Source organism: Castor canadensis, chromosome 17 (genome assembly GCF_047511655.1).
Source record: "Castor canadensis chromosome 17, mCasCan1.hap1v2, whole genome shotgun sequence".
Taxonomy (NCBI): Eukaryota; Metazoa; Chordata; class Mammalia; order Rodentia; family Castoridae; genus Castor; species Castor canadensis.
This window is the reverse complement of record NC_133402.1, coordinates 20,399,172-20,419,402: the sequence shown is the minus strand read 5'-3', so window position 1 is coordinate 20,419,402 and position 20,231 is coordinate 20,399,172. Positions and strand designations below refer to the sequence as shown.

The following is a 20,231-nucleotide window of genomic DNA, read 5'->3' as shown; positions in this document are numbered from 1 at the left end:
TGAATAATCATGTGGAATATACCATTCCTAATCTTGCTTATTTTCTTTAATTCAAATATTGTATGCTCTCATTTTTGATATTAAAATCACTTTTGAGATATAATTTACATAAAGCAAAACTCACACATTCTGATTGTACAAGTGATTGACTTGATAGATTTATCCACCCATGTAGCTATACCCTAGTTAATTAAGTTAGAGAACATTTTATCTTCCCAGAAAGTTCCCTCAGTGGTATTGATTCCTAAAAGCCATCTCAAAAGCTTTATGGGCTTGGGTGCTGTTGGCTCATGCCTATAATCGTAGCCACTTGGGAGGCCGAGATCAGGAGGATCAGGAGGCCAACATGGGCAAATACTTCACAAGACGCCATCTCCAAAGTAACTGGAGCAAAAGGTACTGGAGGTGTGGCTTAAGTGGTAGAGTGCGTGCTTTGTGAGTGTGCCGCCTTGAGTTCAAACCCAGTCCTACCAAAAAAGAAAAAACTTTATACATGTGATATAGGGTATAAGTAAATGAAAATGTCAAGTTCTGATAAAAGGGTAGTCCAAAAAATGAGGTCCAGTTTTTATAGAGTAGGAGGGTAAATTCACAGACCTCATAAATTTGAAGGTCTTGCCAGTGCCCTTCAAGGGATGGATGATTATTGACCAGAGTGTTGTCTTTGCAGAGCATGTAACATCACTGTGGGACACTTAGACATGTCACATCCATTAACTTTTACTCCTTTTGATAGATACAGTTATTGTATGTAATTAAATGTCTTAAAGGAGTCTCAGCTAGCATTTAAATTTTAAGGGCAAAAATGGTGTATTTATGTATTTTTTCCTCTTGCCTTTCTGAAACGGGAGATGTGAGGAAAGCAATGGTTAGTTGGCTGTAATGATGGTGTTGAACAGAGCTTTTTTTTTCCCCTATGCTTACACTATCAGCTGATACCATGATATTTTGAGAGGAAGCATGGAACATCTTTTTTTGAGAGGGAGGGGGAAGAGGGTTGAACACAGGGCTTCACTTTGAGTCAGTTGCCAGTCCTTTTTGTGTTGGTTATTTTTGAGGTAGGATCTCACTTTAAGACTGGGCTGGTATGGACTACAATCCTATTTGTGCTTCCCTGAATAGCTGGGATAACAGGTGTCAGCCATTGGCTGAAATGGGGTCTCCTGAACTTTGTGCCCCAGCTGGCCTGGAACTGTGATCCTCCTAATCTTTGCCTCCTGAGTAGCTGGGATTAAAGGTGTGAGGCACCAAGCCTGGCATTGGCACATCTTTTAAGTATCAGAATATTTCTAGCCAGGATGGCACTTGTTAATTTCACCAAAAAGCTTTAAAATGAAGTTTGAGAAAGGAGAAAAAAAATTCACCTTAATTGGTAACATTCCATGGAGCAGGATTATGGTGACATAGAAGATCAGAGAAGAACATGTCTTAATTCACAGGAAATGCTTGCTTAGTAAATGCAGAGTCCTGAGTTCAGATCTGTCCCACCAAAAATCAGTTAGTCAGTCCATCACAGGAAGACACGAAGAACAAATGCTGAAGATGATATCTGAACATAGTAGATGATCTTTCACTTGCCACTGAGATTGGTGAGATGGGTTCATAACTAGCCGTTTGAGTGCTTACTAGAAACATCTATCCCCCTCCCCTCCCATACACTTTTTTTTTTCCCGTAGATGGTGTCTTTCCTTGTAGTTCCAGGAGCCTCAGCCTTCAAATGCTGGAATTACAGACCTGCACCACCAGCTTTGTTCCCATTTTTTTGTGTGTGTGAGGGGGTGTGGGACTGGCATTTGAACTGAAGGCTTCGAGCTTGCAAAGCCGGTTCTCGACTGCTTGAACTATACCTCCAATCCATTTTGCTCTGGTTATTTTGGAGATGAGGTATTGTGAAATATTTGTTTAGGCTGGGTTTGAACCATGATCCTCCTGATACCTGCCTCCCAAGTAGCTAGGATTACAAGTATGAGCTACCAGTGTCTGGCCCTGATTCCAACTTTTAGCTGATTTCAGGAAGCACATACTTAATTTTACTAAATTATCATCAGGTATATATGCAGTGCTACTCACTTCATTTTTCACTGTCTACTTGCATCTCCTCTCAGCTTTTCCATCACAAAACAACTTAATTTTGCTAGAAGTCATTACAGTACACTGAGAGAATAGTTCCTTATGGACTTGCCATTTTTCTGATTTTTATCTTCTGCCATTCTGATGGTAACAAATGGTTCAGATTCCTAAATATGTAGTTGGTATCCCTGAGCTCTTCTTAGCTGTCTGATATTTGTCACTTCCCCTCTGGAAAGCTTCTTGACAACAGAGCTAGGCATTATAGTGTGCATGATGGCTTTCTCCAAATACTTGGCAAGTTTTGGTGGTTGGTTTTATGAAGTTTGGTTTCTAGGCTCTGTGGTGATTGAGGCAGGTAGCTGGAGCTTTACATAGACTTCTTTCCCTAGTAGACTCCTACTTGAATTACAGGGCCAAGTAGCTCCAGGGGGTGAAGGGTGTGATGGGCAGCTTTACTGTGGAGTATGAGGAAGGGAGAGCTAGGAGCCTCTTCAAAAACTTTCTTCTGGGGCAGCTACATCCATTGCAGAGACCTTATCCATCTCCTGCAGAAGGTTTCATCTCTTTAGAGTATTTCTTTGATTTTGGCCATGTAGGCTCAGGGATGGGAAGTCAGTGGGAGGGGTGGAGTTGCTGTGGCCTTTCACTGCTCAGGTAATCTTTCACTCCATCCCTATGTCTGCTCTGCCTTCTCTGATTTGGGATCCTTTAGAGCTCCATGAGAGGGGATGGCAGGTACACCCACTTGAGACTTCTGTGTTTATTCTTGGGTGTGGCTTCCTTTGTTCTCCTTTCCTTATCAGCTCTGAGAAGAATTGTTACTTTCCCCTGAATTTCAGTGAGGTAGAAGGAGAAGGAGAAGCATCTTGAAATCCTTAACTAGAGGTTCTGTTGGCAACTTTGAGCACTTGAGATTTCAGATTTAAACAAACTTATATAAAGAGTAGATCATTATGTCCCAAGAATTGCTAGACTTGTTTGGAATGTTTAAAGAATATGAAATTATTATAATGCTGAAATGCATGTCACCTATTTATGAATAACTGCTATGCTAAATATATCTGTGTTAATGGTAGATAACTTGCCTAGCATGTGAAAGATCTTGGGTTTTATCCCCAGCACTGTTCAGCCCCCCCCCCATTTGTGTGTGTGTGTGTGTGTGTGTATGTATATATGTGTGTGTGTGTGTATGTATTATGCATGTATGTTGTGCTGGGTGCCATTGGCTGTAAGCCTAGCTACTTGGGAAGCTGAGATCAGGAGATCATGGTTTGAGGCCAGCCCAGGCAAATAGTTTGAGAGACCTGCCCCACATCTCCAAAATAATGAGAGCAAAATGATCCGGAGATGTGGCTCAAGCAATAGAGCGCCTGCTTTCCAAGTGAGAAGCCCTGAATTCAAACTCCAGTACCACCAGAAAAAAAACCCAAAAACCAGACATACATGAATATATATCCATATATGTTGGTGATGTTAATGATGTTTAGAGCAAGGAAAGCCAGATAGCTGGTTCCTGAGCAGAAGATTGTGGGAGGTCCCAGGCACTGCCATTACCTACTAATTGATAATTGGGACCAGTAGTGAGGTAATTCCAACATACTCAATGTTGTTTACATTCTAGAATGTTTCCCACTGCAAAATTAGCTAATTTTAGGTTGTCTTCCCTGATATGACATTAAGATAAAAGCTCTAGTACTTGTGAAGAGACAGCTGTATTAATTAAAGGAAAGTGAATTGTACTGCACAGTAGCTATGTAGTTGAGACTTAGATTGCAAGCTGTATTTTATTTCAGTGGTTGGTAAAAGAAAAATTTGCCCGGTTTTACTTCTTATGAGTGAAAATGAACCTGTATGCAACATTATTTTTATTTCTTAATACATTTTGGGAAAGTTAATTTCAACTGTGTGGTTCAGGGATTTAGTGCAAGAAGAAGAACAGTTGATGGAAGAAAAGAAAAAGAAAAAAGACGACAAGAAAAAGAAGGAAGCTGCTCAAAAGAAGGTAGTATATGATAAACTTTATGTTAAGCAGTTTAAACATAGACAAAGAAAATTACTCTTATTTGACTTTTTTAAATCACTTGATTCAATGTTTTAATTCAATGAAAATTTATTCAATATTTAATGTGTTTGCATATGCATATAAAGAAGCTTGCCAAGTATGTGTAATTTAATGCATAATCTTGCCAGTAGTTTTTCAAAGGTAAGTACATTACATAGGTTTTTATCTTTCTTGGATATACCTGTTCTTTGGTAGTTTGGAATACGTAATTTTGTAAGTGGGAAGAGCATGGAATTTGTAGCTATACAGAGTATTTGAAACTTCATTTTCTCATATAGCATATAGTCTGGTGTGGCCTTAAATTTTATTTAGCCTCTCTGGGCCTTAGTTTCCTTCTGTTTTATAAAACGAGGATTTCATTAAATGACATAACATATATGCATACACATAGTAAGAAATAAAGTAATACAGAAAATAGTAGTAGATATAATAGGAAATAAAGCATCAGTAAAATGATCCCTTTTTTTGGTACTTGGGCTGATTTTTTTTTTTTTTTTTAATTTGCAGTTTATATTAAGATTCTTTAGGGCTGGGACATGACTCAAGCAGTAGAGCGCCTGCCTTGCAAGTGGAGGACCTGAGTTCAAACCCCAGTATTGAGGAGAGGGGGGAAAAACCCAAGATGTTTAGGGTAGAGGTATGTCTCAAGAGGTAGATTGCCTGCCTAAAAAGTGTAAGGCCCTGAGTTCGAAACCCAGTACCACTAAAAAAACAAAACAAAACCCCACAGCACAAAAGAAGAGATACAAAATAAGCAAATTCTAGCCATTACAGTAGAGTTCTTTTACTGCAAAAGAACTCTAGCCAATACAGTATAAGAAAGTGTAACCGAAGCAGTATAAGTTAAGTCAAAATAAAAAGACTGTCTTTAAAATTCTTAAGTGGTTGTGGTAGTGCACTTCTGTAATTCCAGCACTCAAGGTGGAGGCAGGAGTGTGTGTTTGAGACTAGCCTGGACTACATATAGAGACCTGTCTCAAAAAAAAATTCTTTAAAATTAATTAAAGGCTATGATAATTAACCAAGCTTAACACTCATCTCTTACTGTATCAAGATTTCAGGGACCTTGAAATGTTCTAAAAGGTCCAGTGAGATTACTGTTCTGTTTCTTTGTTTTAGTGAAAAAATTATTACTAAAATTTTTAAGTGCATACATTGTACTAAGAGCTGATATAGACTATAGCAGCATTCTTAACCTTCACAATATTTAATAGGGAAAAACACAAGATACAAAACTGTAGTAGTATTCCCATGTATTTTATGGGAAACTGTGGAAGCACAGAGGTGTATATTAACGGCCTGAGACAAGTCAGAGGGACAGGAAATTTTTTCTGAAATGAAATCAGTCAGGTGAAATCAGCGTAGAAGAAAAGGACCCTCAACAGAGTGAGCTCAGAAACAACTAAGCAGCATATGGCCCACACATATTACACTATGGGTTTTGAGTAGGAGGAGCCACAGGTAGAGATACTCAGAGATGAGATAGGAAAGGTCAGAAGTGCCTTAGATTCTCATTGAAGTTTTGGCCTTTGGGAAAAGCCTTGAAGATGGTTTAGTAGAGTGACACAAAAGTTTGTATTTTACAGTATTTACTTTAGAAAACTGAAATTAATTGGAAGGAATCATTACCAGAGACTGAAATACTAGCCAAGGAACTATTAAAATAATCCACATGATGGGAGAACAACTCAGATTGACTCCTAGGTTCCAGACTGAGTCACTGAGTACTTTTGAAGGTACTGAAAAGGGGAGATGTGTATTTCAGCTCTGTGCTGGGCTTAGGGTGCCTCCAATGAGTACTTGAGAAGGAGTTGAGCATGGAGTCTTTGGGAGAACTGAGTATGAGATGAGGTGACAGGTGCTTTCAGGGACAACTGGAAGGAATGCATAGGTGTATGTTATAGCTAGGGTTTGGGATAAGTTTCTAGTGTTGAGTTTTGATACTGGCTGATGTTTTGGGCCTCTGTCAGGGTCTTGTTTATGTGGGACAGTCTTTGTACTGGTTATTCTTTACTTAGGTTTTATGAAAATGTTGGGTCTTAAGTCTAAGATTGGGGAAGCATACCAGATTCTTGCTCTGTTGTGCCATTTACTCAATGAAAAGAGCTTCTAAGGTAACATAGGAGAATTCTGGATATGTTTTATGCAGAATTAAGTTTGGCTAGCATCTGAGTGTTAAATTAGGTCCTCTTGGTCCTAAGTAGTTACTGATGTAGCTGGTAAGTGAGAATGTATGTGAATGCTGCAGAAGAGGCCTAACGTAGTATTTAAGTGTATTTGGTTAGAATTTACCCTGTTCACTGAAGAAATACTTAAAAAAAAGTGTGTGTGTGGGGGAGATGTCACTAGAATGATTTCCTTGAATATTGTGTTTTTGTGAGTATAATTTTAAATGATAACATGCATAAGTAGTGGCTCTAATTGATAAAGTTCACCTACATTCATTCGTAATTAAGTTTCTAAATCACCAAGTGAGTACAGGTGGTCCCTTATATGTGCCTAGCATAAATTTGCATCTAGCACATAAATGGTGATTATTGTCCTATATGGCTTCTTTTCATACTCTTTCCCACTCTCTCCCTGCCTCACTCCACCATGTCCTACCAGGGCCACCCCCAGAGGCTGAGAGATAGGATTTTTCTTTTTTTTTTTTTTTTGCCAGATCTCCAGCTATAATAAAATATTTCTGTGTATCACATCAACACTTAGTAATATCTACCCACTGAGCACTATATAAAGGAAAGTTTAATACTTAGAATAAATGTTAAGTTTAATAGCCTAGGCTGCCTTTGTAAATAAGACTGTTCTCCAAATTTCAGAAAACCAGCTTACACTGAATTTGAATACAACCTGTTGATGAAGTGAGCACAGCTGGTGTTTCCACAGACTTGTACCAAATAATTCTTTTTCTTAAAAAGAAAGAAGCTCTTAAATTAGCACACTTCTAGCCCATATGAAAGAGTATGAATCACAGGATTTTTTTAAGACAGGCTTCCTGAACTTGTCTTTTGTCTGTAGTAGGAGCCAGCAGGTGTATAAACAGGTGATAGACATCTACATGAGTCAGGTGGGCAGGGCCATTTACATAAATGTGCGAACATAAACTCACTATAGTAAAAACTGTTTCATATAATCCATATACTTCCATTTCTGAAAAAAGACATCAGATATTATCTGTTATAATCTGTTCATTTTCCGTATAAGGAACGCACGCATCAGAATGGGGTCAGTGGCTAACCTTGGTTTCATCATGGTGAGAAAACCAGGAGTAGAATTTAAATCTTCTCCTTCCTTTGGCTGCTGCCTTTTCAGAACCCTGTACCATCCTTTCTCCTTTTGATGTAGAATATTATCTTGCACTTTGGCTTTACTTTTCACCATCTAAAAGATTTACTTTTTTTTTTTCCCCAAAGTTTTTATTTTTTTGGTGGCACTGGGATTTGAACTCAGGGTCTCATACTTGGCTAGCCAGGCGTGCTACCACTTGAGCCACAGCCCTAGTCCTGAAGGTCATTTTTTTCTTTTTTTCTATGCAGTACTGGTGTTTGAACTCAGGCCTGCTGGGCAAGTGCTCTACCACTTGAGCCATTCCTCTTGCCCATTATGGTCATTTTTATAATGGGATATGAAACAAGTCCTTATGCCGTGACTTTAGGAAAAGTGTTCCTAATAGTCTGGGATCTTTTAAAGATGTATACATTGATACTGTGGGTCATTTTCTATTTTAAATTTAAAAAAAATCAGACAATACAACTTCTTTTTTGGTCATCAAGACTCACTATAATATTTTAACTATGATAGTTTTCTTATTTTGTCTGTTATTTAAATATAATTTTACTTAGTTTTTCTCTAAAGAAATTTTATATTAAAATTGGGTGATTTTTAAGTTGTATTTTTTGTTCTAATATATAACTAGATAATATGGAGATCAATGAGTGGATGGATGACTTTGTTTTTAATTTTTTCTGTTAGAAAAACTTTCCCCTAAAACACTCTTTTTTTCTGTTTTACATCTAAGAATCAGGGCTGTTTTCTTAGTCTTCTGATCTGTAGGCCTACAAAATAATTTGATAGTGTTTGTTAGTTTGCTCTATCAAACTATGGAATAGAGGTTCCATAGTTTAAAGGCGGGGACGGCAGCAGTAGCTGCGGGTTGCCATGGATTTCTCTCCAGGTTGTTTTTAGGAGAAATTTCTCAAAGGGATGTTAAATGAAACTGTAATGAGGACAAAGGAGGTTGAGAAATAGGTTAATTATAGAGGGATAATTTAGTGTAACCTTTACTTTAAGGAATGTAATTGTAGTTCCTAGAAAGCACATAATGGTGGAGGGCTGGGAGAAGAAGTAACAGTACAAATTGGATCTTCTGGTGTCAAGAATGCTTCAACATTCATGGTTTTTTCTTGTTACAAGTTAAGAGTTGGAGGGATTTTTACAGACTTTATTGATGTAAGCATTCTAAACTCAAGTTTAAATGAGACTTAGGTTGTAAGAACTTCCGACTTCTTTCTCCTTTTTGGGTATCATATTCAGCAGTCTGTTAGTACATTTTTTCAGTAACCTTGGTGGTAACATGACTAAGCTGGAGCTGGGTGCTCATTTGGGGCGATGACATGTTCTCTTACAGTCCTGCCCCTTATTCCACCTTATTTTCTTTTTCCTTATTTTTTAAACCTCTTTTAGCAGACTTGGGCTCTAGACTGGGTGCTACTTGTGAAATCATAGGAAAGCTTCCTGAGCAATACATCCCTTATTTAAAATCAGTGAGTTGAACTAGATTAATTCTTTTCCTAATGTCGGGTTGTAATACCTGCCACTGATCAGACATTATAGATGATTAGAAAAAGGGAAAAATAGGAGTTGGGAAATGGGAATGAGTGTAGAGTCAGCCCATTTGGAAATTTGAGAGGAAGGACTAAGCTGAAGCTGGGGCAGGTGGCGCTGGTGTTTGCAGCAGAAGTAGTAGATATCTACTTGAATGTTTTCTGTGCATAAGCACTGTCGTATGGCTTTTCTCTTAGTTTGACAGTGGTGAGGTGTTTTAGAGATGAGGAAAGAAGTTAACTAATTTAGAGAGTTAACTAACTTGACCTGGGTCTCACAGTGTAAATTGAAGAGCCAGGCTTTAAAGCCATGTGGTAATCTTCAGATCTTAACCACTGAAGTATGCTAGAGAGTTTGGACATGGGATAAGTAATGGAGAGCTTGTTGGAAACAGAGTGCCCAGCATGATGTCTGCCACTTGTCTGATGTCTTCATTAATGAGTTGAGACAATCATGATAACTGCTCATGGAATCACAGCTCAAAACATTTTTTTAAGAAAAAATAATAAAGCTGGAAATCACTTTGTTTCTGGATTTCCAGAACCCTTTAATTCTCTTGTGCAGCAGGATCTACAATGATACCTCACCTATAGTGTGTAGTTTTTTTTCCCCACAAAAATATCTTCCATGTTTTATTATTTGACTATCACAAATGCTATGAAATGCAAGCAGGATGAAAATTTCCATTTGAATGTTTAGGAAACTGAGACCCAGAGTGTTTAAATGACAAGGTCATTTAAAAAAGAAACAGTTAAATATAATTTTAATATTTTACAGAACCAAGATATTGTAATCAGTGTAAGATTATTGTGATATTTTATGTGCTTTAAAAATATTTAGTGTTAGAAATCTGATAATGTATTTTCCTCATCTCAATTTAGACTGACCGTATTTTGACAGTGCAGACAAGGACTGTTAAAATCACTGAGCCACTGGAAATTCTCATTGTAATAATGAGAATAACATACTGGTTCTGCAGACAGGCCCACAAAAACCTGTTTTAAAGAGGTGAAGCTCCTAACCAGTCGGGAAGGAGTACCAGACTTCTGTTACTTACCGTTCTTTCACTGTGTTAGGGCAGGCATCTTGGTGTGTCTCTCTGCTGCCCATCTCTAGAGGGCAGGATGCTGAATAAACAAGGCTGGCCATTGTGATTCAGTACAGTTCTTCTGAGGGAGTTGCTAACACATAGCCTTTTTCTTGTAAGTCCTGGAAGAGAAACATTGTATGCTCTGGGTTTTAATGTCATGGTTTCTGTGTCCTATAATTTAGTTTCCTTTGAAAGAGACCTGGAGAGAATTTTTCAAAAGGTTTTCAACATGCAAGATAATTTTTTATATTGGTTACTTGACTTCAGAAAGTTATGTATCTTTTTTGATATGACTTCTAATACTTGAAAGTATGCTTAGTAAAGTTCCCTGTAAGAAGACTTGCTTTTTTTCTATTAGCAAATTTTTTAAATGATTTCTCCCAGAAATAAAGTGTTGTCAGCCTGCTTAACTGGTCTTTTGGCATTGTCCTTCCATCAATTTTTTTCTTTTTAATTTTGATCTGTAGAGTACAAGATGGGCTCATTTATTTTATGTGTATCTGGTGCTGTAAGGCTGAGGAAAGACTTTAGTGCCTCTTTTAACCTCCAGGGGAAAGATGAATTTTTGATATGGTTTCAGAATTAGAGCAATTGCTATGGTTTTTCCCATATATACATGTAATGATAAAATTAAAATGAAATTTTTGGTAAGTTAATTTCATATGACTAAGCAAAATGAATTGCCATGCCCTGTAGCAGTTAAGTAAAGCTTTATCTCCAGTCAGAAATAATTCTTGGTTATTCAGTCTTTCCTGGTCAGCCTGCCTGCTCTCCCACCTTTTCTGTTCATATTGCCCATACAATTGGTCTTGATGAAAGGGTTGACTTGTTTTTGCTTGGGGCCTTTGCTGATCTTTTTGAGGTTCTCGGAGGCCCCTGGCCTCAGTTGTGGTGTCAGAGAACAGCGAAAGTAGAAGCAGGCAAGGAAACCAGTGAAAGCAGATTTCATGTCATTTCAGCTTCTGATCACTGTGATTTTAATGAATTGTCTGATGGGTCAGAAGTGATAAGTTAGCTTGAAAATTTTTCCCACTCACAAATACTTAAATGTGCACTATGCTTAACTGTAATGTTTAACTCATGTAGGAGTTAAATTTGTTATTAATTTGGCCACAGTAATTACATACAGTTTTTCTTAGAAAACTTAACTCAGTTTTTATCATTTGTAACAATGTTTGAAGCCATTTAAACATGTAAAATTTATTAAATCCATTACATGAAAAGGTGACATTTATAAAAATCATTTTTAAGCTAAATGATGAGAAAAGAGCAAGCTCCCATTTTAGAAATTGTATACTGCTGTATAATGTCTTCTATGCTTTATGTCTAAAGAAACATTACAGTTTTTATTAATGAGCAGTACCAGGAGCAATGGGACACATCTGTGGGAAAAACATGCTTTGTTTGCATATCTTTTCCTATGCAGTTCATTTAAATGACAAATTCCTTATTTAAAAGTATGTATTATATAATAGTAATAAGAACATTTTATCATAACAATCCATTTCTTTCAGTTTCATATTTACATTGTTTTTTTGTTTGTTTGTTTTTATTTTAGGCCACTGAACAAAAAATCAAAGGTACGTTGTTTAAAGCTATTTTTTATTTATTTTTTCATTAAAGCAAGGTTATTTATATGCATTTTTGTTCACCTCCAGGATGGGAGAGAAGAGTGTGAAACAGGGGTGGGATCCAACTTCTTCACTGAGATCACCTTGGAGTCATCCTTTGGGGTTTTTTGGTCCATTGTGTTGTCTGTTACCCCATCTAGAATATATACCTTACAACTGTCTCTCTCCTTGGATAAACACAGCTTCCTCATGTGCTCCTTCGTTTGCATTTTTGGGCACACATACTTTTCCTCCAGACTCCATCTAAAAATCTTGTGTGGAGTTACCTGTATGGCCCTACTCTACCCTTTGGAGCTCTGCTTGCTTTATTCCATGTTCTCTGTTGTTAGACTGTTGTCTCCTGCCCCTTCTTGAAGGCACGATAGTGACATCCATCTCTGTATCACCACTTAGAATAATAGATTGCTAACCCTCTAGTCATTGAACCAGGTCAGACAGCACCCAGTACACCCCAAGCAAAGGACTTCAATATGAAAAAGAAACAGAATCCTAATTTCTCTTGGATTCTGAATCAGGAATCCTTCACCCTCCCAGCAGTTGATCACTTGGTAATGGAAAATGGAAGGCTCTCAGAGGCTGAACTTGCCAGGCTTCAGTATTCCAAATTCCGATGAAGTCTGATCTCTGCATTTCATGAGGATGTGCATTCAAGAATGCTGCTTATCTTTATTTGAGGTCAACAGTAGTTACGGCAGCATGTGTTGGGTGCTGCTGAGTGAGAGTAAGGACAGATGCAGCCTGCATTTTACTGGAGAAAGATTGACAACAGTGAACACATTTAAACACAGCACAACACAACACATTGTGATTTGGCTGAGGAGTCATAATTTGTTCTGGAGCACAGAGATGTGATATTTCACCTAATAAAAGGGTTTAAGGGACACTTCCTTGAGATTAGGTGTCTGAAAGAATGAAACAGCCAGTCAGAGAGAATGAAATTTTGGGCTGGTGGAGTGGCTCAAGTGGTAGAGCTCCTGCCTAGCAAGCGTGAGCCCCTGAGTTCAAACGCCAGTAACTGGGGAAAAAAGAATGCAGTTTCAAAGGGATCAGCAGAATTCAAGTCACAGAGAAAAGAATAGTATGATGCAATATGCAGTGGTGATATTCCTAGAGCATTAAATACCCAGTGATAAATGGAAGAGTTGAGGCTGACAAGATAGAAGGAGTCAGGTCAAAGAGGGTTTTACACACTGTGTGTATGCAGTGTATATATAATAATATATATACATACACACCAAGGAGCTTGGACTCTTACAGGCAGATAGGAGCCATGAAGAGCTTAAGCAAAGGAGTGACGTGTGGCTTATTTTTCTAATTATTTCATTTTGAGGAGGGGTCACACTGTATGTTCCAGGCTGACCTTGAACTGGCACTTTTCCTCCCTCAGCCTTCCAAGCCCTGGGATTTTAGGCATATGCCACCACACCTTGCTTCTTCTAAAGTTATTAACCAGGCTGGGCATTGTGGTACATAACTGTAATCCCAGCTACTTGGGAGGTGGAGATCTGGAGGATTGTGGTTCAAGATCAGCATGGGTAAAAAATTAGTGAGACCCCCCCCATCTCAACAAATAAGCTGGTATGGTGTTTCACACCTATAATCCCAGCCATGTGGGAGGCATAAGCTGATAGGATCATAGTCTTAAGGCCAGCCCTGGGCAAAAAAGTGTATGATCTAACTGAAAAATAACTGAAACAAAAAGGGGCTAGGGGTGTGGCTCAAGTGGTAGAGTGTTGCTTAGCAAGCAAAACATCCAGAGTTTAAAACCCCAGTAACCAGCAAAAAATAAAATAAAGCTATTAGCCAGTTGCACATGGAAAGTGTTGATTGAATGGTGGATAGAAATTTGAAAGATAAAGCCAAGAGAAGAAATGAATTCTTGGTAGAGAGAATGAACGAGAATAAAGAATATAAGCATGTAGCTTTGTCTCTGGCCTGGAGGCCCTGGGGAGAAGTGGCAAAGTATAGGCCTGGAGGCGGGGCGGGGGGCCAGAGGGCTTCCTGGCTGCTTAGGGAGCCAAGGGGCAGCTTATGACTGTGACAGTCATAAGCTGCATTTTGGAAACATCTTTGCCAGTAGTTCCTAGGTACCCATAGAAATAAGCTGAGAGAGGAAGCGAAGGAATAGGGAGGGTGGGGGTTAAAAGATGAGTGGGAGTGTGTGAGGTGTAACTGACAGAGCTGGTAAGCATGTCAGAAGACTCAAAACCTTACCTTCAGTTCCTCCACGTCCCCCACACATTCCTCACTCTACTTGCCTGGATAGCTCTCTAAAACCAAACGCCTGCCCTTCAGGTTCTCAGTCTGCCCTCCCATCTTCTACACACTTGTTCCCACCCTTTCTTCACACTCTAGAGCGTTTGTGTCTCTTTCACATTTCTCCCCCGTTTCTCAGGTTTAGATGGTCTTTATTGTGCCCATTAGCTTTTCTAACCTCTCAGAGTTCATCTTCTAGTGGGTTGCTCCAGTCACTGTTCATCTTTCCCCTTACAATTCTTAGGATTTTGTCATGCATCCTAGATTTAGGTATTTGACCCATGGATATTTGTTCCTCATATGTGATCTTTGGGTATCTATTGCTCATACCTTTACAAATGTAAATCACCCTTTTACATCCTTACAGAAAATATGAAAACCTCTGAGATGTACAATGTACTCTCTACAGTGTACTGGGTTGATTTGCCAGCGATTTTACTCTCTATCCTTGCTGTATTGGCAGTTCCCTTCATAATTGGTTCTGCTTTTTCTTCTTCACAAACATGTATTGTTTTATGTTTGTGCTGTGTATGGTCTATGTGGTGTTAGCTTTTCCCATGGCTACTAACTGGAGACTTGAGGGGCAGGTTTGCCCTACAGTTGTTTTGATATGCATACAGTCCAGCAGAGTAATGCAGCCATCATCATGCATAGTTGTCTTGACTTTGGTGGTAAGAGAACTTCTGTTCTATGCAGATTTCCAGTATATAATACGGTGTTACTAATTAGTGTTATTAGGTCTCTAAATTTACTCATCTTACATGATTGCACTGTCATGCCCTTTAACCTACATCCCTCCATTCCCTCTCACTCTACCCTGGTAACTGCTCTACTCTCTGGGAAGGGGGCTTTTTTTTTTTTCTTTTTTTTAATGGGGCTGGGGATTGAACTCGGGGCTTTGCACATGTGGCAAGCATTCTACCACTGAGTTCTATTCTCTGTTTCTATGTATTGTCCCTCCCCCCCCCCTTTTTTTTTTAAAGATTCCACATATAAGAGAGATCATGTATCAATGGCTTATTTCACAGCGTAATCTTCTTTAGGTTCATCCATGTCATTGCCAAGTGGCAACAGCTCCTTTTTTTAATTTTAATTTTTTTTATGGGACTGAGATTTGAACTCAGGACCTCATACTTGGTAGGCAGGCACTCTACCACTTAGCCACTCCTCTAGCCCTATTTTGTGTTGGGTTTTTTCAAGATGGGGTCTCACAAACTATTTGCCCAGGCTGGCTTCAAACCATGATCCTCCCAATTTCAACCTCCCAAGTAGCTACCATTATAGGCATGAGCCACTGGCACCTGGCAAGGTCTCCCTTTCAGTGATGAAGTATATTTCATTATTTACATATATAAAATAAGTAAATGTAGCATTTACTTATGCTACAGTTTGTTATCAGCAGACACTTAGGTTTTCCATATTGATGATTGTGAATAGTGCTGCAGTGAACATGGAAGCACAGATACTTGTACAAGGTATTGATTATATTTCCTCTGGGTCTGTACCCAGGACAGGGATTGCTGGGTAGATTTAGTAGTTCTCTTTTTCATTTTCCAAGACTATATGAGATCTTAAATTTCTCAATGAAAAATCCTCCCACCATAATGAATTTTTGGAACTTGGTGGCTTGATAAAGATTTCTACATAGATTTTTAGAGAAAAAAGTTGTTGCTTCAAGTATGAAATATAATGGCATAACTAGAAAATTATACTTGTGAGGTTACTAAGTAGACTGACAAGGCCACTTACTGAAGATGACAATCCAAGAGAGTGCCAGCACCTTCGACTCCTCCCTTGCAGCACCTCCATAGCTCATTTCTGTCACACAGGTTGGGAAGTTCTGCTAGGAGAATTCCTCATTCTCCATAATAGAATCATGTCTTTGGCATTAAGTAATGTTCAACCAGGGTATGGTGTCTGATACGCCATGGCAGTCCTTTGTTCATGAGATCATGTAAAGACAAATGTGTGCCCACTTTACTGAAATAAAAAGCAGAGATTATTACTAAATGAGAATTTACTAGTGGCAGGTATTTTTCTCTCTATGGAAGATGTCTTCAAATATTAACAAATAAGATATGTAGCATTACATCAAGATGATGGGGAAAAATGGCTTTCCACTTTATTTAAAATAGTCAAACTATTTCTAGATATATCAAAATGACCGTTTTTCCTTTCCTCTTATTTAGAAAGGAATTTATATAGATTTGGACAGATAAGTCTGGATTTATGTATTCAGTAAGGTTATAGGAAACACTGAGGACTCCTTTTTGCTCTGGAAAAAACCTCTTTATTTCTGGCAGTTGTAGCTGTGTTGACTTACAGTACTACTAAATTAAAGGTGGTAGGAGTAGAAAATTACCTACTTCCAATATCTGTGAAACTGAGCAGGACCAAGGCAATAGGAAGTAGATACAAGAAAAGCAGAGGTTAGTTAGTAGTGAGTAAGCTATGGTTTCAAACTAGGTTCAGGGATGGAAGAGGAGCCCAATGTTGTTGGGAGTTGTAGGATATCATAGAATTGTTCTGGATCCTGAGATTCTACTTTGGCAATAATTAGGTTTTCCGTTTCAAAGAAAACAAATCAAAAGCCTTCTGGTTTAAGTTTTAGAGGAGAATTAAGGGTGAATTAATAAGAGTAGCTTTATTAGGTGTAACCAGGTGCAAGTCCTCTGGGCTAAGAAAAACAATATGTACTATAATTTGCTTATTGGTGTTTAATTTACCCTTTTATATTTCTTTAATTCTAATGAAAGTAGTAAATCTCATGCATGAGGGTGAGAACTTTTCTCAGAGTAGTAGCCTTTAGGAAAGCCTTTAGGTGAGCAGTGCTCATAGGCAGCAGATAATCTATATATATAATACTAGAATTTTAGCAGACACTGTAATGCTTACAAGTTTGGATTGTCACAGTTCTTTTTTTTTTGGTGGAACTCAGGGCTTTGCACATGCAAAGCAGGTGCTCTACCGCTTGAGCCCTAGCTCCAGTCCATTTTGCTCTGGTTATTTTAGAGATGGGGTCTTTCAGACTCTTTGCCTGGCTGGCCTCAAACATTAATCCTCCCAGTCTCAGCCTCCCAGGTACCTAGGATTCCAGGTGTGAGACACTGGTATCCAGCTGTCACAGTTCTTAATTATGTGGTCTTGGACAAGTTCCTTAATCTTTAAACTCAGTTTGTCCCTCTAAAAGGAGATAATCCAGCATATTTAAAGGTTGTGGAAATTAAGTGAAATATAGGTCATAACTCAGAGAGTCTGATGGTAGCAAATGCTGAATGTGTAATAGGTATCTTATTCTTGTATAAATTGTTAGAAATTTTTGATTTGCAGTTTTCAGAGAGCAACAGTTTGAGTTACATTCTACAACTATCATTATCCCAGTAGAAAGTGAACATATAGATCTTGGTCATATTCTGTTTCTTATTTCTAGTAATGTTAACTCATTGAGCATTCATTCCTATTTTAGTCTTTTAAAAATTTATTTATGTATTTATTTATTTTGTAGCACTAGAGTTTGAACTCAAGGCCTCACACTTGTTAGGCAGGTGCTCTTACCTCTTGAGTCACTCCACCACCCCTTTTTTGTTTTGGGTATTTTTAAGATAGGCTCTCAGAAAGTATTTGCTGGGGTTGGCTTTTAAACCTTGGTGCTCCTGATCTCTACCTCCCGAGTAGCTAGGATTATAGGCGTGAGCCTCTTGGTGCCTGGCTCATATTTTAGTCTTAAATCAGTTTTAATGGCTATGAAATGATTTTTACAATGGTTAATTCATAATTAATCATTCCCCTATTTTTAGAGTTTGTTTTTACACTTAATAGTTAAGATGAAACTTAATGTATACTAGAAGGAACATTTATTTGGGGATCAGATTTGGTTTAAAATTCAGCTCCACTATGTAGTAGATATTTTATATTAGAAGCCTTCTTCTGAGCCTTAGTTCTCATCTGTAAATGAGAATACTATTTCAAACTTACAGAATGATGAGAATAAAGAGATAATATATATTGCCTGGCATCTAGCTGAGAGTTAAGTAGATATTAATTAGTTTCTACCACTTCAATTTTATAATATCCTGGTAACCTTTCAGCTTTTTGAAACAGTACAATACCCTGGCAGTTTTTCCACCCACTTCATGGTTCCTCCCCACCCAGATAATGATTTGCATTTCCTTCCATTAAAGTAGAATCCAGTCCAGTAAGGTTGAATCTTACAGCATGAGAGTGAGATTTATCATCTTTTACACTTTGGTAGGTCAGGTAGGCTGGTATTTTACTGCTTTGATTGATACTCATTTGTTTGTTAGTAAAATGTAACACTACCCAGTCACCTGTACTTTTTTCTTTTTATGAATTGTCCATTCCTCTTGTTTGCCCGTTTAACTCTTGAACTTAAGAGCTTTTGTTAGCAATTTACATGAGCTCCCTGTATAATGAGTGTATTAAACAGCCTTTCATCAGATATATTGATGCATATATTTCCAGCATCATAGACTTGTGTGTCTGAAATCATCCTGAGGATCGGAGTGTCTAAATTTTCCCCAGTGCTAAGCCCCATGGGGCCTGCATACACAGAAGATGCAACTACATGCTTAGGAGCAAGAAGGTAAAATTAATACTTTGGTGTTACTAGCGTGGATTCCATGTCTGACCTTCAGTGAGTATGTTCCATGCTTCCCGAAGTTAGGTCTCATGTCCTGAAGCTAAAGCAATACACGCATATACCTCTTTCCTTAGGTCAGGGAAAGTGGAGGTGGGGAATGTGGGATGGGAGAGAAGGCATCCTTTTAATTTGGAACACACACATATTTGATCAATATACAGCCTAGTTTTATTTGGTTAGACATACCAAATTAATTTTTTGATTTCTTGACTCATTTTGATGCTAAGAAAAGCATCCAGTTTAGAAAAAAATTGCCTGTATTTTCTAAAAGCTTTTAAAAACTTCAATATTTTATCATACTATTTCTCTGAACTTTGTTTTTTATATATTTGGGATTTTTTTTCCCCCAATCTAGAAAATTCAACATACCATCCTCTATTTCTAAGATAATTCTCACCTTCCATGATTTTAATGGCAGCTCCTTTATTACAATCTTTGGAACTTTCCGTCTCAATGACAGTACTTTAAAAAAAAATTGTTTGAATTTCTTCTGCTATTGTTCTGCTAACTTCTAGCTGAATTTTTAGGCATTCGGTTTTTATTTGATTATTTTAGAGTGGCAAAGGGCCAGAGCTTTCTAGATGTTGAACATCTAGAAACTGTTCTGTCTTGTAGAACAGTTTTCCAAAATTCCTCAGACATGAGAACCCAGTGACACTTGTTTTTAGAAATCCAGGTTCTGACTAGTAAGTCTGAGGGTGAAGGACTTGCTGCTCATTCGCAGTGTGATGAAGCAAATCTGAGATCAGTGTTGTAGAATTCTGTGTTACGGGAGGGAGGGACTGAAGAACAGTCTTTTCTTATGAAAGGTGTGCCTATGCATAAAGAATAAATCTTTGATCATCCTTCTTTTCTGAATCCTATTTCAATGGATAGATTCACCAAAGAAAAACAGATGCAGTAATTGTGAACATTGTGGCTGTCCTCCATCACTAAAAGAAGATCCTAGGCTGGTGTGGTGACAGATGTCTGTAATCCCAGCTATGCAGGAGGCATATATATGTAGGAGGGCTGTGCCCCAGGCAAAAGAAACCATGAGGCTGTACCTGAAAAATAACTAAAGCAGTTGGGTGTGGTGACTCACATTTGTAATCTAACTATTTGGAAGGCAGAGATCTGGAGGAATGTAGTTTGCAAGACCCTATCTCAAAAGTAACTAGAGCAAAAAAGGCTGGGAGTGTGGCTCAAGTGGTAGAGTACTTGCCTAGCAAGTGCAAGACCCTGAATTCAAACTCTAGTGCAATACATAAATGAATAAATAAGTAATAGAAGATCTTTTCCTTTAGAGCAGGTAGAGCTCGCTCCTTTTGCTGAGGGGCAGAATTTGGTAATGTGGTAGTTTCATCGTGAACTTCCTTAATGAAGAAGCGTATGGAAATGTCACCTCTGACATCGACCTAGAGCAGTAGATCAAGACCAGATGGCTCTGTGTCTCTTTGGGTGTTTTGATGTAGAGTAGAGAACTAGGTGTTTCCCTCGGACCAGGAAAATGTATATTTCTTTCATCTCTACAATTTGTGAGGTAAATTAAAACTAAGTGAATTTGATTCAATATTTCTTAATTTGATATCTAACTGATTGTGATATCTTGGTGTTTTTGGTATTTTACCGTGGGAACTTTTCAGCAGAAATATTTAG

The 20,231-nt window shown here is 38.2% G+C and overlaps 1 protein-coding gene across 7 annotated transcripts in view; it reads left to right on the top strand.

The window, feature by feature from the left end:
- The window catches only part of Tnrc6a (trinucleotide repeat containing adaptor 6A), a 173,173-nt gene that overhangs the window by 102,851 nt on the left and 50,091 nt on the right, over positions 1-20,231 (top strand). For 6 of the 7 annotated variants that reach the window (XM_074060202.1, XM_074060200.1, XM_074060199.1 and 3 more), the window contains 2 exons: positions 3,985-4,072; positions 11,605-11,626. In XM_074060202.1, coding sequence (XP_073916303.1) covers positions 3,985-4,072; positions 11,605-11,626 — 110 coding nt within the window. The remainder of the gene's footprint in view (positions 1-3,984; positions 4,073-11,604; positions 11,627-20,231) is intronic. The other variant, XM_074060203.1, reaches the window with a different exon arrangement.